The following is a 13137-nucleotide window of genomic DNA, read 5'->3' as shown; positions in this document are numbered from 1 at the left end:
GATGACATACCATGATTCCAGAGTAAACTACATAGACCCTCCACTTCCCATATACACGGGGCATGCAATGAGAACATCCCTTCTGCAGTTGAAGTTGTTGGAACCAAAACAGGGCACACAAAGTTTGCTCAGTGGACTGTAACTATTGAGTAAAGTAGGCAAACTCACCCATTTGCTCCTGGAGTTCCTCTGCAAAAGAAAAATGGGGAGGAGAAGAAAACAGTTCAGTGTATGTCCATTGACTTATGAATCGAAAAGGGTGAATGAGATCCTTTCTTTGTTGATTAGCACAAATATTGGCCATGGGTAGTGAGCTAGCTTTTCAATCCGTGGACTAGACCCGTTCCTATCCCACTATGTAGTAGACAGAGAAGATTATATTCTGACTTTAATCAATTTAAGAAGAAGCTTCATGGCCACATCTAATTAGCAAAAGGTGAATATGACACTCTACGCTCCTCTGCTAATATGGATTCTGCTATGAAAGGAGCAGTAACACCATTTACATCATGAGCTGCATTCCATTTGCTTATTTCAGTGCAGAGTCCTTTCAATGTGTACATTGTCTTTCATACTGTGTCTCTACAAGAGTGTTATGGTTCTTGGAGATTACAAACCAGGAGTGGGTGAGTCTACTTAAATTTCAACAATGTATGAGCAGCACTGCTCAGACCCAGCAAGTGCTCATATATGTTATTGACAAAATGAGCCAAGTAATCTGTTCTATCAAAAAGAAGAGCAGAGCACATGGAAGAAGAAGGGCACAGACTTACTTATTGTCTTTTCCAAGTCCCCTAAAAAAGAAACAAATATATTTAAAGATAACAATAGCACCCTTTGTAATAATATGGCCAAGAACAAGGGTAACTAATAGTTAAAATATCAAAAACTGTATTTATTGGAGAATAGCTGTGAGGGAGCAAGTGACACAATGAACATCATACTGTCTAAGGCCGGAAGGAAGCACTCTCATCATCTGTAACATGTGCAAGAGAACTTCCCCCAAACAATTCATGTTTGCATTAGAGCAGATCCTTTAGAAAAACCATACAATCTTGATTTGAAAAATTTCTAATGATGGAGGATCCACCACAAACCCTGGAAAATTGTTACAATGGCTAACCCTCGCTCTTAAAAATTTATGACTTATTTCTAGTCTGACTTTCCTAGTTTCAATTTCCAGCCATTGGATTTTGCTAGACCATTCTCTGCTAGACTGAAGAGCCCATTATCAACTATTTGTTCTCTGTCTACATACATATAGAGTGTAATCACATCACCCCTTTTCTTTGGAGAGCTAAACAGATTGAGCTCGTTGAGTCTTGTCACTATAACACATGTTATCTAATCCTTTAATCATTCTGGTGCTCTTCTCTGAACCCTCTCCAGTTTGACAACTTCCTTCTTCAGTTGGGGACACCAGATATTCAAGCAAGAGATCCAAATATAGAGCTAATATAACCTCTATAGTTCTCATTAAGATCATCATGATGCCCTCTGGTTTGGGGCCTAGCGAACACTTTCCTACTGAATGGCTTGTGTGAGTTCCAGTGAAAGGGGTATAGTTTTTCTGAGAGAGAAATTGTATTCACCAGCAGGCCCCACCAATCAGCTCCTCCCCCTCCACCATAATGCCTCCTGCCCACCATTGATCAGCTCTGCTGCAGAGGGCAGAAGGTACTGGGGGGGAAGGAGGGAGGAGCGGGGGAAGGAAGAGACGGAATGAGGGTGGGCGCTCTTGGAAGTGGCGGTGGAATAGGGCTGGAAGAGTGGGAGCGGGAAGAGGTAGGGCAACGGTGGGGCCTTGAAGGAAGGGGTATAGTAGGGGCATGGCCTGGGGCAGAAAGGTTGTCAAGCACCCCCGAGGAAATCAAAAAGTTGGCACATGTGCATACACTGCCCCCACATGATTGCGTAACTGAATCGAACCTTAACAATATCCCCTTCGTTTTGAAGTGAGAAATCAGAATGTGCCTTTTTAATATGGAGGAAATAGAAACTTTTGACTCTACTGAGATGCTTTTGCTTCTTTCTTGTTCTTTTTTTCATACAAAAAGATTTTTTCTACCTGAAATAGACACATTCCCATGGAAAGGTTCTACCAACACCTTGCTCTCATAGTGAATACACGAGACCGGAAGACAGACTATCTAGGTTCTATTTCCTATTGTAGCTGTTGTGTATTTGGTTGTCGTGGTAATAGAATCTTGTGTTGCTATGGCAACTGAGTTAGATTATTAGGGGATAGCCCAGCCTGTTTGAGCTGGCTTTTGCTTAGTTCTGTGTGTAGCAATAAATGGCTGCTCCAAGGTTTACAGCTCTCGGTGTCCCAGTGATTTCTTCCTAAAACTGTTGCCCCCAAGGATATAACAACATGGCGACAAGGATGGGATATTTGTGCTGCCCCAGCAACAGAAGGAAGTAGAAGTTAAGGTACAAAAACAAACAAACAAACCTTGTTTGCTGCTGGAAGGGGGTGAGAACTGGCTTGTTTGCTCTGACTCTGCAAACTGAAACTAAAATCATAGCTACACTTACAGGGCCACTGGAACCTTTTGAGGAGACTATAGTGCAATGGCACATATATACTGAGCGTTTTGAGCTTTTTGTTATTGCAAATGACATTACAGAAGAGAAGAAGGTGCCACTATTCTTAAGTGTTGTAGGGGCTAAGACCTGCTCCCAGCTACGCAGCTTACTACACCCTGTTAAGCCAGAAACTAAGTCTTACAGTGATATTGTGGAAATCCTGGGGTCCCATTTTTCTCCCAAACCACTGATAATTACTGAAAGATATAGGGTCCACAAAAGAGACCAGAAAGAAGATGAAACAGTTGTACAATTTGTAGCAACTTTGAGAAAGCTTGCAGAAAACTGTGAATTTAAGGAGATGTTAAACGATGCCCTACATGACAGGTTAGTGTGTCCCCTGCATAGTGAAGTTATAAGGAAGCGCCTATTGACAGAGGCTCAGCTTATCTTACAGAAGGCCATTGATATTGCTGTCTCCATGGAATTGGCTACAAAGGAGGCACAATCCATTGGTGCATCCCCTAGGGTGCATAAGGTGTCACAAAAACCTACCCACAAAACTGTGGGGAGTCAGGAATGTTACCGCTGTGGTAAGCCGGGTCACCCTGCATCAGAATGCTGGTGTAAGGACCTGGTGTGTAGACACTGTGGCAAAAAGGGACACATTGAGTGTGACTGTAAACAAAAGAAAAAGAGACCTGTGGTCTAGCAGACCAAAAAGGGAAATCTGAATATCCTAAAGCAGACCCAGGATGACTAAGGAGATACCTCCTCACAAGGAGAAGAGCCACTCCACGTTTTGTCTTTGGCAGTGGGCTCACATGAATACTGGGTAACCCAGTTGTTGGACGGCAAACCTATACGCATGGAACTGGACACTGGTGCAGCCGTTTCACTGGTCTCCGAGACTGTGTATAAAGAAAAGCTACAGCATCTTCCACTTAAAGCAACAAAAACAGTGCTGAAGACATATACAGGAGAAGCTGTGCCCATGTTGGGCACTACTGATGTTAAGGTGAAGCTCAATGGACAGGCTGCAAAATTGCCACTGTTTGTGGTGAGAGGTAATTACCCAGCCTTAATAGGTAGGTCTTGGCTTAGGAAAATCCAGCTGAATTGGGCAGAAGTGCACCGAGTGACTAAAGAAGAAACCGGTCTGACCACTATACTAAGGAAACATGCTGCTGTTTTTGGAGAGGATCTGGTAAGTATGAAGGGAATCACTGTGACATTGAACATTAAACCTGACAGTCTACCAAAATATCTGAAAGCCAGAACTCTGCCATATGCCATCAGGCCAAAAGTTGAAGCAGACCTGGAGTGCCTGGTCACAAATGGAGTCCTAATACCAGTTACCCATAGCCCATAAGCAACTCCTATTGTTCCAATAATGAAGAAAGATGTCTCCCTCTGGATTTGCGGTGATTTTAAAGTCACTGTCAACCCAGTATTATGTGCAGAGCAATACCCGCTTCCCCGAATCGATGACCTCTTTGCAGGCCTGGGGACAAAAGTTCAGTAAGATTGATCTGAGTCAAGCATATTTACAGATGCATGTCGATGAAAAGTCCCAAGAGCTGTTGACTATTATGACGCATAAGGGGCTTTATTGATACTGTCGCCTACCCTTCGGAATAACGTCTGCTCCCGCCCAGTTCCAGAGGGCTATGGACCAGTTCTTCTGTGGCTTGCCAGGAGTCCAGTGCTATCTGGACGACATCCTGGTCACTGGAAGGAATGAGGAGGATCACCTAAAGAATTTAGAGGCTACCCTACAAAGACTGGAAGAGTATGGCCTACAAGTCCACAAAGATAAGTGTGAATTCTTCCAGCCCTCTGTTGAACATTTGGGACACATCATTGATGCTACAGGTCTTCGTAAGGCCCCTGCCAAAGTTAAGGCTATTGTGGAGGCTCCTCCACCTCGAAATGTTAGCCAGCTGCGCTCGTTTCTAGGACTATTGAACTATTATGGAAAGTTTATCTCACACTGCTAAAACCACAAACTCCTTGGGCAGAACAAGGCCTGGAAGTGGACTGAAGCCTGTGATGTTGCATTTAACAAAGCTAAGGATGCATTGCTAAATTCTGAAGTTCTGACACACTTTGATCCATCCTTACCCCTACAATTGGCCTGTGATGCCTCCGCTTATGGAGTGGGAGCAGTCGTGTCACACATTATGCCTTCGGGAGAAGAGAGACCTATTGCTTTTGCTTCACGCACTCTAAGCAAAACAGAAACTAACTATGCCCAAATCGAACATGAGGCGTTGGGAATCGTTTTCGGAATTCGGAAGTTTCATCAGTACCTGTTTGGATGGAAGTTTACTCTTCTCACAGACCATCGTCCCCTGACTTCAATTTTTGGACTCCACACAGGCATTCCTCCATTAGCCGCTAGTCATATGCAAAGGTGGGCATTGTTGCTTTCTGCGCACACATATGAAATCAAATATCGGAAATCCACTCTGCATGGCAATGCAGATGGTCTCTCAAGGCTGCCTTTGCCGGTCAATCATTGAGATATTGCCCAGAAGGAAATCTTTTACTTTGAACAGGTAGAGAATACACCCATCACCGCTATTCAGGTAAAGAAGGCAACTCGGGTTTACCCAATATTGTCCCAGGATATGGAGCTGATGATGCATGGAACATCTCAACGAATCTCTCGGGTCTCACACGACCTTGTTACCTACATGTCCAGGAGGATGGAGTTATCAATCCAATCTGGTTGTTTGTTGTGGGGGAGACGTGTCATTATCCCACCACCACTGAGATCACAGATGTTAGAACAGCTCCATTCCGGTCACTGTGGAATAGTGCGCATGAAGGAAATTGCACGAAGCTATTTTTGGTGGCCAGGGTTGGACAGTGCTATTGAAGAGAAGGCAAGAGCTTGTATGTCATGTCAGGGTGTGAGTAATGACACCCCTACATCCATGGGACTGGCCTGAAAACCCGTGGCAACATATTCAGGTTGACTTCGCTGGCCCCCTTGAAGGAAGCATGTTCTTGGTGGTGGTAGATGCCCATTCTAAATGGCCAGAAGTCTCTATAATGCACTCCACTACTGCAGAGAGTACTATCCAAAAACTACCAGGATTCTTTAGTCATTTCGGTCTGCCAGAACAACTTGTGAGTGACAACGGACCGCAGTTCATCCCTCAGGAGTTTCAAAAGTTTATGAAGGCAAATGGGATACACCACATCACTTCAGCACCATATCATCCATCCACCAATGGATTAGCTGAAAGGGGACATTTATCCATTCAAAAGCATCTGGACACCTTCTTACTATCCTACAGAAACACAGCTCATGCTACAACCCAGGCATCCCCGGCCTTTCTAATGATGACAACAGCTGAGCACTTGCTTTGATCTGCTGAAACCTTCTGAACCCCAACAAATTGTGCAATGTCAGCAGCAAGATCAAGTCATCAGGCGTGCACCAAGAGCAAAAGACCGAACCTTTAGCCCAGGACAGCTGGTTTTGACTTGGAATTATACTTCTGGAGCTAAATGGGTCCTTGCCACTGTCATCACTCAAACGGGACCTGTTTCCTACACAGTCCAGACTGCAGAGGATCTCACCTGGCAGCGACATGTAGATCAGCTTTGAAAGGTCATGCCAGTCCTCAGGACACATCTTCAGTTGAGTTGCCTGACTTCACCACCTCCGGCGAGACACTGAATCAAGAGTCACCTGTTCCTGACTTTTCCCCTCCATTACTGCCAGCGGCAGAGATAGTCCTCTGCCCGGCACGAGCTGATACCCCATCCTCACCCCTTCGCCCTACGAACCCTTAGCCCATTGTCAGGCCCGCGCCCAAGACACTTTTGGGTGCAACAACACCAGAAGTCCGCTGTAATCCACCTAGAGACAGAAGGCCTCCTCATTGGCTGGATCTTTAGCTAGGGCAAACCCACGGTTAAGGGGCAAAATAATCCCTGTGGTTTAGCTGGGAATGGAGGCAGTCTACCCTCCTTCTCTAGTTAGTGTTTGTTTTATTTTGGGGACATTCTTATTAAGGGGGGAGGAATATGTTGTGTATTTTGTTGTCGTGGTAATAGAATCTTGTGTTGCTATGGCAACTGAGTTAGATTATTAGGGGATAGCCCAGCCTGTTTGGGCTGGCTTTTGCTTAGTTCTGTGTGTAGCAATAAATGGCTGCTTCAAGGTTTACAGCTCTCTGTGTCCCAGTGATTTCTTCCTAAAACTGTTGCCCCCAAGGATATAACACTAGCAAACATTCCTTTGTGACTATCAGCACTTCCTTTTCATGGAGATTATCAAAGAGCCTACACTGGGTGCTCTGCACAGGATGTGAGTTCCCAGGTTGGGGAAAGTTATTTGGGGAGGACAATTCTCCTTCCATCACGGAGGCACAGGGTGGAGTGTCTGCATGGCCTCAGCTACTACAAGGTCAGGCACAGCACTAGCAACTGGGTCCTGCCACACTCACCATCCAGAGCCTTTTCATTCAGTGGACATGTTCTGTTCCTTTAGAGCATGGATGTATTTTTCTCTCATGCCCAACTGCCCTTGAACCCCTACCCTTCTGACTTTCTTTGCAAAGCGCTGGTGAGGTCTCAGCTCGATGACATACCATGATTCCAGAGTAACCTCCTTTTCTCAGATGCACGGGGCATGCATCCGTTCTGCAGTTGAAATTGTTGGAACCAAAACAGGGCACACAAAGTTTTGTCAAGTATCAGAGGGGTAGCCGTGTTAGTCTGAATCTGTAAAAAGCAACAGAGGGTCCTGTGGCACCTTCAAGACTAACAGAAGTATTGGGAGCATAAGCTTTCGTGGGTAAGAACCTCACTTCTTCAGATGCAAGTAATGGAAATCTCCAGAGGCAGGTATAAATCAGTATGGACTGTAAGTATTGAGTAAAGTAGGCAAACTCACCCATTTGCTCCAGGAGTTCCTCTGCAAAAGAAAAATGGGGAGGAGAAGAAAACAGTTCAGTGTATATCCATTGACTTATTTACTGAAGAGGGTGAATGATTCTTTGATGATTAGCATAATTTGGCCATGTGTAGTGAGCTAGCTATTCAATCTTTGGGCGAGCCCCATTCCTATCACACTATGTAGTAGATAGAGAAGATTATAGTCTTGCTTTAATCAATTTAAGAAGAAGCTTCATGGCCACAACTAATTAGCAAAAGCTGAATATGACACACTATGCTCCTCTGCTAATATGGATTCTGCTATGAAAGGAGCAATAACACCATTTACATCATGTGCTGTACTCCATTTGCTGTTCAATAAAGAGTGCTCTCAATATGTAGGTTGTCTTTCATACTGTGTCTCTGCAATAGTGTTATGGTTCTTGGAGATTACAAACCAGGAGTGGGTGAGTGTATTTAAATTTCAACTATGTATGAGCACCAGTGCTCAGAACCAGCAAGTGCTCATATATGTTATTGACAAAATTAGCCAAGTAAGCTGCTGTATCAAAAACAGGAAAGTTGGGTAAGGTCTAATAAATCAATGATTTTTCTTTTCATTCTACAAGACTCCTACACAGCAGTAGAGCACACAGAAGAAAAAGGACACAGACTTACTTATTTTCTTTTCCAAGTCTCCTAAAAAAGAAAAAAAATATTTAAAGATAACAATAGCACCTTTTGTAATAATATGGACAAGAACAAGGGTAACTAATAGTTAAAATATCAAAAGTTGTATTTATTGGAGAATAGCTGTGAGGGAGCAAGTGACAAATTAAACTTCATTTTGTCTAAGGCTAGAAGGAAGCACTCTCATCATCTATAACATGGGCCAGAGAACTTCTCCCACACAATCTTGTTAGTATTAGAGAAAATCCTATAGAAAAAAAAGCAACAATCTTGATTTGAAAAATTTCCAGTGATGGAGGACCCACCAGAACCCTTGGTAAATTGTTATTATGGGCAATCACCCTCACTCTTAAAAATGTATGCCTTATTTCTAGTCTGACTTTCCTAGTTTCAATTTCCAGCCACTGGATTTTGCTAGACCGTTCTCTGCTAGACTAAAGAGTGAATTATCACATATGTGTTCTGTATTTACATACATATAGAGTGTAATCAAGTCACACCTCCTCTGTGGTGAGCTAAATAGGTTGAGCTCTACATGTTATCTAATCCTTTAATCATGCTGTTCTCTGAACCCTCTCCACTTTGACAACTTCTTTCTTCAGTTGGGGACACCAGAACTGCACACAGTATTCCAGCAACAGAGCCAAATTCAGAGCTAATATAACCCCTATAGTCCTAATTAAGATAATTCCCATGTCCTCTGGTTTGGGGCCTAGTGAACACTTTCCTACTGAAGGGCTTGTGTGAGCTCCGGTGAATGGGGTACACTAGAAATTGCAGTCACCAGCAGGCCCCACCAATCAGTTCCTCCCCCTCCAACCCAGCACCTCTTGCCCAATACTGATCAACTCTTCTGCAGATGGCAGGAGGCACTGGGGGGAGGAGCGGGGAAAGGAAGAGGCGGAATGAGGGTGGGGTGCTCTTAGGTGAGGGTATGTAATGGACGGGGAGAGGCAGAGTGGGAATGGGAAGAGGTGGGGCAGGGGTGGGACCTTGCGGGGAGGGGTATAGAAGGGATATAGAAAGGGCAACTTATTGCCAAAGAATGTTGTGAAGGCCAAAAGTATAATGGGGTTCAAAAAAATAAAGAACAAGGTAAGTTCTTGGAGGATAGCTCCTTCAATGATTATTAATCAAGATGGTCAGTGATGCAAGTCAGTGCTCTGGGTGTGCCTAAGCCTCTGACTATCAGAAGGTGGGACTGGATGACAGAGAATGGATCATTAGATAAATTCCCCTTCCGTTCATTCCCTCTGATGCATCAGGGACTGGACACTGTCAGAAAACAAGATACTGGGATGGATGGATTATTGGTCTGACACAGTATAGCTGTTCTTTTGTTGCTTCCCTAGAGTCTTTGTTCCCTGTCCACAGTAAAGTTCCCTGCATTATATTGTTATTTTTGAGTGTGGCCTTTCATTTGTTGGGACTTATATTAGTGTATTGTGTTTTTCATGTGCTGGGTTATATTTCTTGCAAATAGATAAGTAGAATTAGTCATTTCCCCAAGAGACAGCACCCCTGTGTCCCAAGCACAGACAGGAGTTACCTTGGGTGGAGGCACCAGGCACTGAAATAAAGAACCCAGGAGGGAAGACAAGCTACTCTGATTAGCAAGCAGCACATAGGAGGCTTAAGCCAGCCAGGAGTAGGAAGGAAGGGGGCTACATGAAATACAATGTTGGCATTTCCCTCAGAGAGTTGTCTCTGCAGCGGGGGGGAGTGAATGAGCCTCTGACTCCTGTGAGGCACAACAAAAGTGGCCAGGAGTCAGGGACTGCAGGGCATGGGGAACTCCTCTGCTGCCAGTGACAGGTTTGATTCTGAACCCAGGCTTCAAGCACGCATAGGTACCCCTCCCTTTTAAGGGAGCTGGGAGCCCTAGTAAAATGAAGAATCACCCATTCTTCATACTTTTATCAAAAATGGAAGACAAGTTTTTGTTTAAATTTCCAGAAGAAAAACAAAATAATTGCATTTGAGGAAAGGCAGTGACTGAGCACTTGCAACTCCAACTGTGGTTATTTCACTAAATTATGAGGAAATGATAACACTGGTCTACAATTTTTGAGAAGTCGTCTGCTTCAGAGATAAAATGTGCTATTTATTATGTATTTTGATGTGCTGAATTCAAATATAACAATTAAAACAACTGATTGGCTACTGTTGCTAAGATATGTAAGTTTTTACATTTTATGTCTATGTATATTGTGTAGATAGTAGAGTTTTAATCATAAATTGTAAACCTAGGTCTTTTCATGTGTTTATGGTTGCTTTACAGGATAATAGTTCACCTGTCCTGTTTATGTAACACTTTAAAAATCAGCAAAAGGGTTATATAAATAAAATGTATTATGAAACAAAAGGCAAAAAACTATTATGTACATAGTTTAGCCCTATTCAGTGTCTACTGGATGCTTCTTGGCTTGTCTCTTGTATTCATTAAATGGAGCATCTCTTGTCACTGTCCAGCAATAGTCTGCAAGCATTGATGGGCTCCATTTGCCCTGATAGCGTTTCTCCATTGTTGCAATGTCCTAGTGAAATCACTTGCCGTGCTCGTCGCTCATTGCTCCGCAGTTCGGTGGAAAAAAATCTAGATGAGAGTGCAAAAAATGTATCTTTAGTGACATGTTGCAACCAAGGCTTTTGTATGCCTTGAGGAGGTTTTCCACCAACAACCTGTAGTTGTCTGCCTTGTCGTTTCTGAGAAAATTTATTGCCACTAACTGGAAGGCTTTCCATGTCATCTTTTCCTTGCCACGCAGTGCATGGTCAAATGCATCATCTCGAAGAAGTTCACGAATCTGAGGACCAACAAAGACACCTTCCTTTACCTTAGCTTCACTTAACCTTGGAAATTTTCCACGGAGGTATTTGAAAGCTGCTTGTGTTTTGTCAATGGCCTTGACAAAGTTCTTCATCAGACTCAGCTTGATGTATAAGGGTGGTAACAAAATCTTCCTTGATTCAACAAGTGGTGGATGCTGAACACTTTTCCTCCCAGGCTCCAATGACTGTCGGAGTGGCCAATCTTTCTTGATGTAGTGGGAATCTCTTGCATGACTATCCCATTCCCAGAGAAAACAGCAGTACTTTGTGTATCCAGTCTGCAGACCAAGCAAGAGAGCATGTTGTCATAAGTTTCCTTCATATGGACTGCATGACCAACTGGAATTGATGGCAAAACATTGCCATTCTGCAGTAAAACAGCTTTAAGACTCGTCTTCGATGAATCAATGAACAGTCTCCACTCATCTGGTTCGTGAACGATGTTGAGGGCTGCCATCACACCATCGATGTTGTTGCAGGCTACAAGATCACCTTCCATGAAGAAGAATGGGACAAGATTCTTTTGACGGTCACGGAACATGGAAACCCTAACATCACCTGCCAGGAGATTCCACTGCTGTAGTCTGGAGCCCAACAGCTCTGCCTTACTCTTCGGTAGTTCCAAATCTCTGACAAGGTCATTCAGTTCACCTTGTGTTATGAGGTGTGGTTCAGAGGAAGATGGGAGAAAATGTGGGTCCTGTGACATTGATGGTTCAGGACCAGAAGTTTCATCCTCTCCCTCTTCCTCGTCTGACTCAAGTGAGAATGATTCTGGTGCATCTGGAACCGGCAGTCCTTCTCCGTGGGGTACTGGGCGTATAGCTGATGGAATGTTTGGATAATGCACAGTCCACTTTTTCTTCTTTGACATACCTTTCCCAACTGGAGGCACCATGCAGAAGTAACAATTACTGGTATGATCTGTTGGCTCTCTCCAAATCATTGGCACTGCAAAAGGCATAGATTTCCTTTTCCTGTTCAACCACTGGCGAAGATTTGTTGCACAAGTGTTGCAGCATATGTGTGGGGCCCACCTCTTGTCCTGATCTCCAATTTTGCAGCCAAAATAAAGGTGATAGGCTTTCTTAACCATAGTGGTTATACTGCGCTTTTGTGATGCAAAAGTCACTTCACCACAAACATAGCAGAAGTTATCTACACTGTTCACACAAGTACGAGGCATCTCTGCTCACTTTGGCTAAACAGAAATGTGTCCCTTTGCAAAATCAAACACTGACAAATAAGAGAGCATGACACTGTATGATTTCTAGAGCTGATGTAGGGCAATTTGTTCAGCAGAGTCATGTAAGCGTCGTTATGATTGCATCATCCAGGACTTCTAGGAATAACATGAGGCAATTCATATCATGTATGACGCAATACCAGCTTCAGATTGCATCATTCATTGTTTTGCCTAAAAAGCAAGTAGTGTCCAAACCCAGTCATAGATTTATTCATAGATCCAGTCAAAGATGTATTTTAGTAATTTCTTGTTTAAATTGAGATCCCTTCCCTTTATAACTCACTTATCCTCCGCCATTCCCAAGTCAAGGGTCATATATACTGACCCAATAGCATATCTTGAAAACTAGAGCCAATCAACAATTTTAAGCATCATTTTCGTTCTCAGTGACCCAGAATTAGTAAAGTTTGACTACATTTATTTCAGAAGCATTTTGGCTGTAGAGAAGTGTAATAGTAGAGTTTTATAATGGAAAGTCCATATCCTCTTTCTCTAGAAAACTGACTGACATATCAGCTGTGACTTACAATAGTTTTAAGATTAGTGAATGACTGTATTCACTAGAAATATATGGAAATACACTAATCTTACCTAATCTAGCTCTCAGTGTTCATAGATGAGCAAAAGACATTTAAAGCTTCATACTTTCCTATACTGGATCTTGGAGCATGAAATAATGCGTCATATTTTTATGTGTGCTCTATTTTTGCGACTGAGTGAAATGTGCCCCTTGCTGATGGATTAAAGGGTATATACGAAATCCTACGTTCTTCAGAATGCTCCTCTTTCTTTCCTAGAGGAGGAGAAGCAAACAAACTCAAAGAAGTTCCATTATAAGGAAGTTTTTGATGTGTAAACATACACTTCTCTACCTTTTTTTTATTATTATTAATGGAGTTATCCTATCTCCTAGAACGGACCTTGAAAGATCATTGAGTCCAGCC

At 43.2% G+C, this 13137-nt stretch overlaps 1 protein-coding gene across 1 annotated transcript in view; it reads right to left on the bottom strand.

Moving 5' to 3' along the window:
* Window positions 1-13137, bottom strand: part of LOC117870324 — a 132926-nt gene that overhangs the window by 78248 nt on the left and 41541 nt on the right. Inside the window, exons 13-16 of the mRNA XM_034757424.1 lie at window positions 8104-8124; window positions 7445-7465; window positions 774-794; window positions 169-189 (exon numbers count right to left, since the gene is read on the bottom strand). Coding sequence (XP_034613315.1) covers window positions 169-189; window positions 774-794; window positions 7445-7465; window positions 8104-8124 — 84 coding nt within the window. The remainder of the gene's footprint in view (window positions 1-168; window positions 190-773; window positions 795-7444; window positions 7466-8103; window positions 8125-13137) is intronic.

This window comes from Trachemys scripta, unplaced genomic scaffold, assembly GCF_013100865.1.
Source record: "Trachemys scripta elegans isolate TJP31775 unplaced genomic scaffold, CAS_Tse_1.0 scaffold_26, whole genome shotgun sequence".
NCBI lineage: Eukaryota > Metazoa > Chordata > Testudines > Emydidae > Trachemys > Trachemys scripta.
Note: the sequence above shows the minus strand (reverse complement) of the source record. Positions and strands in the feature narration are given on the sequence as shown.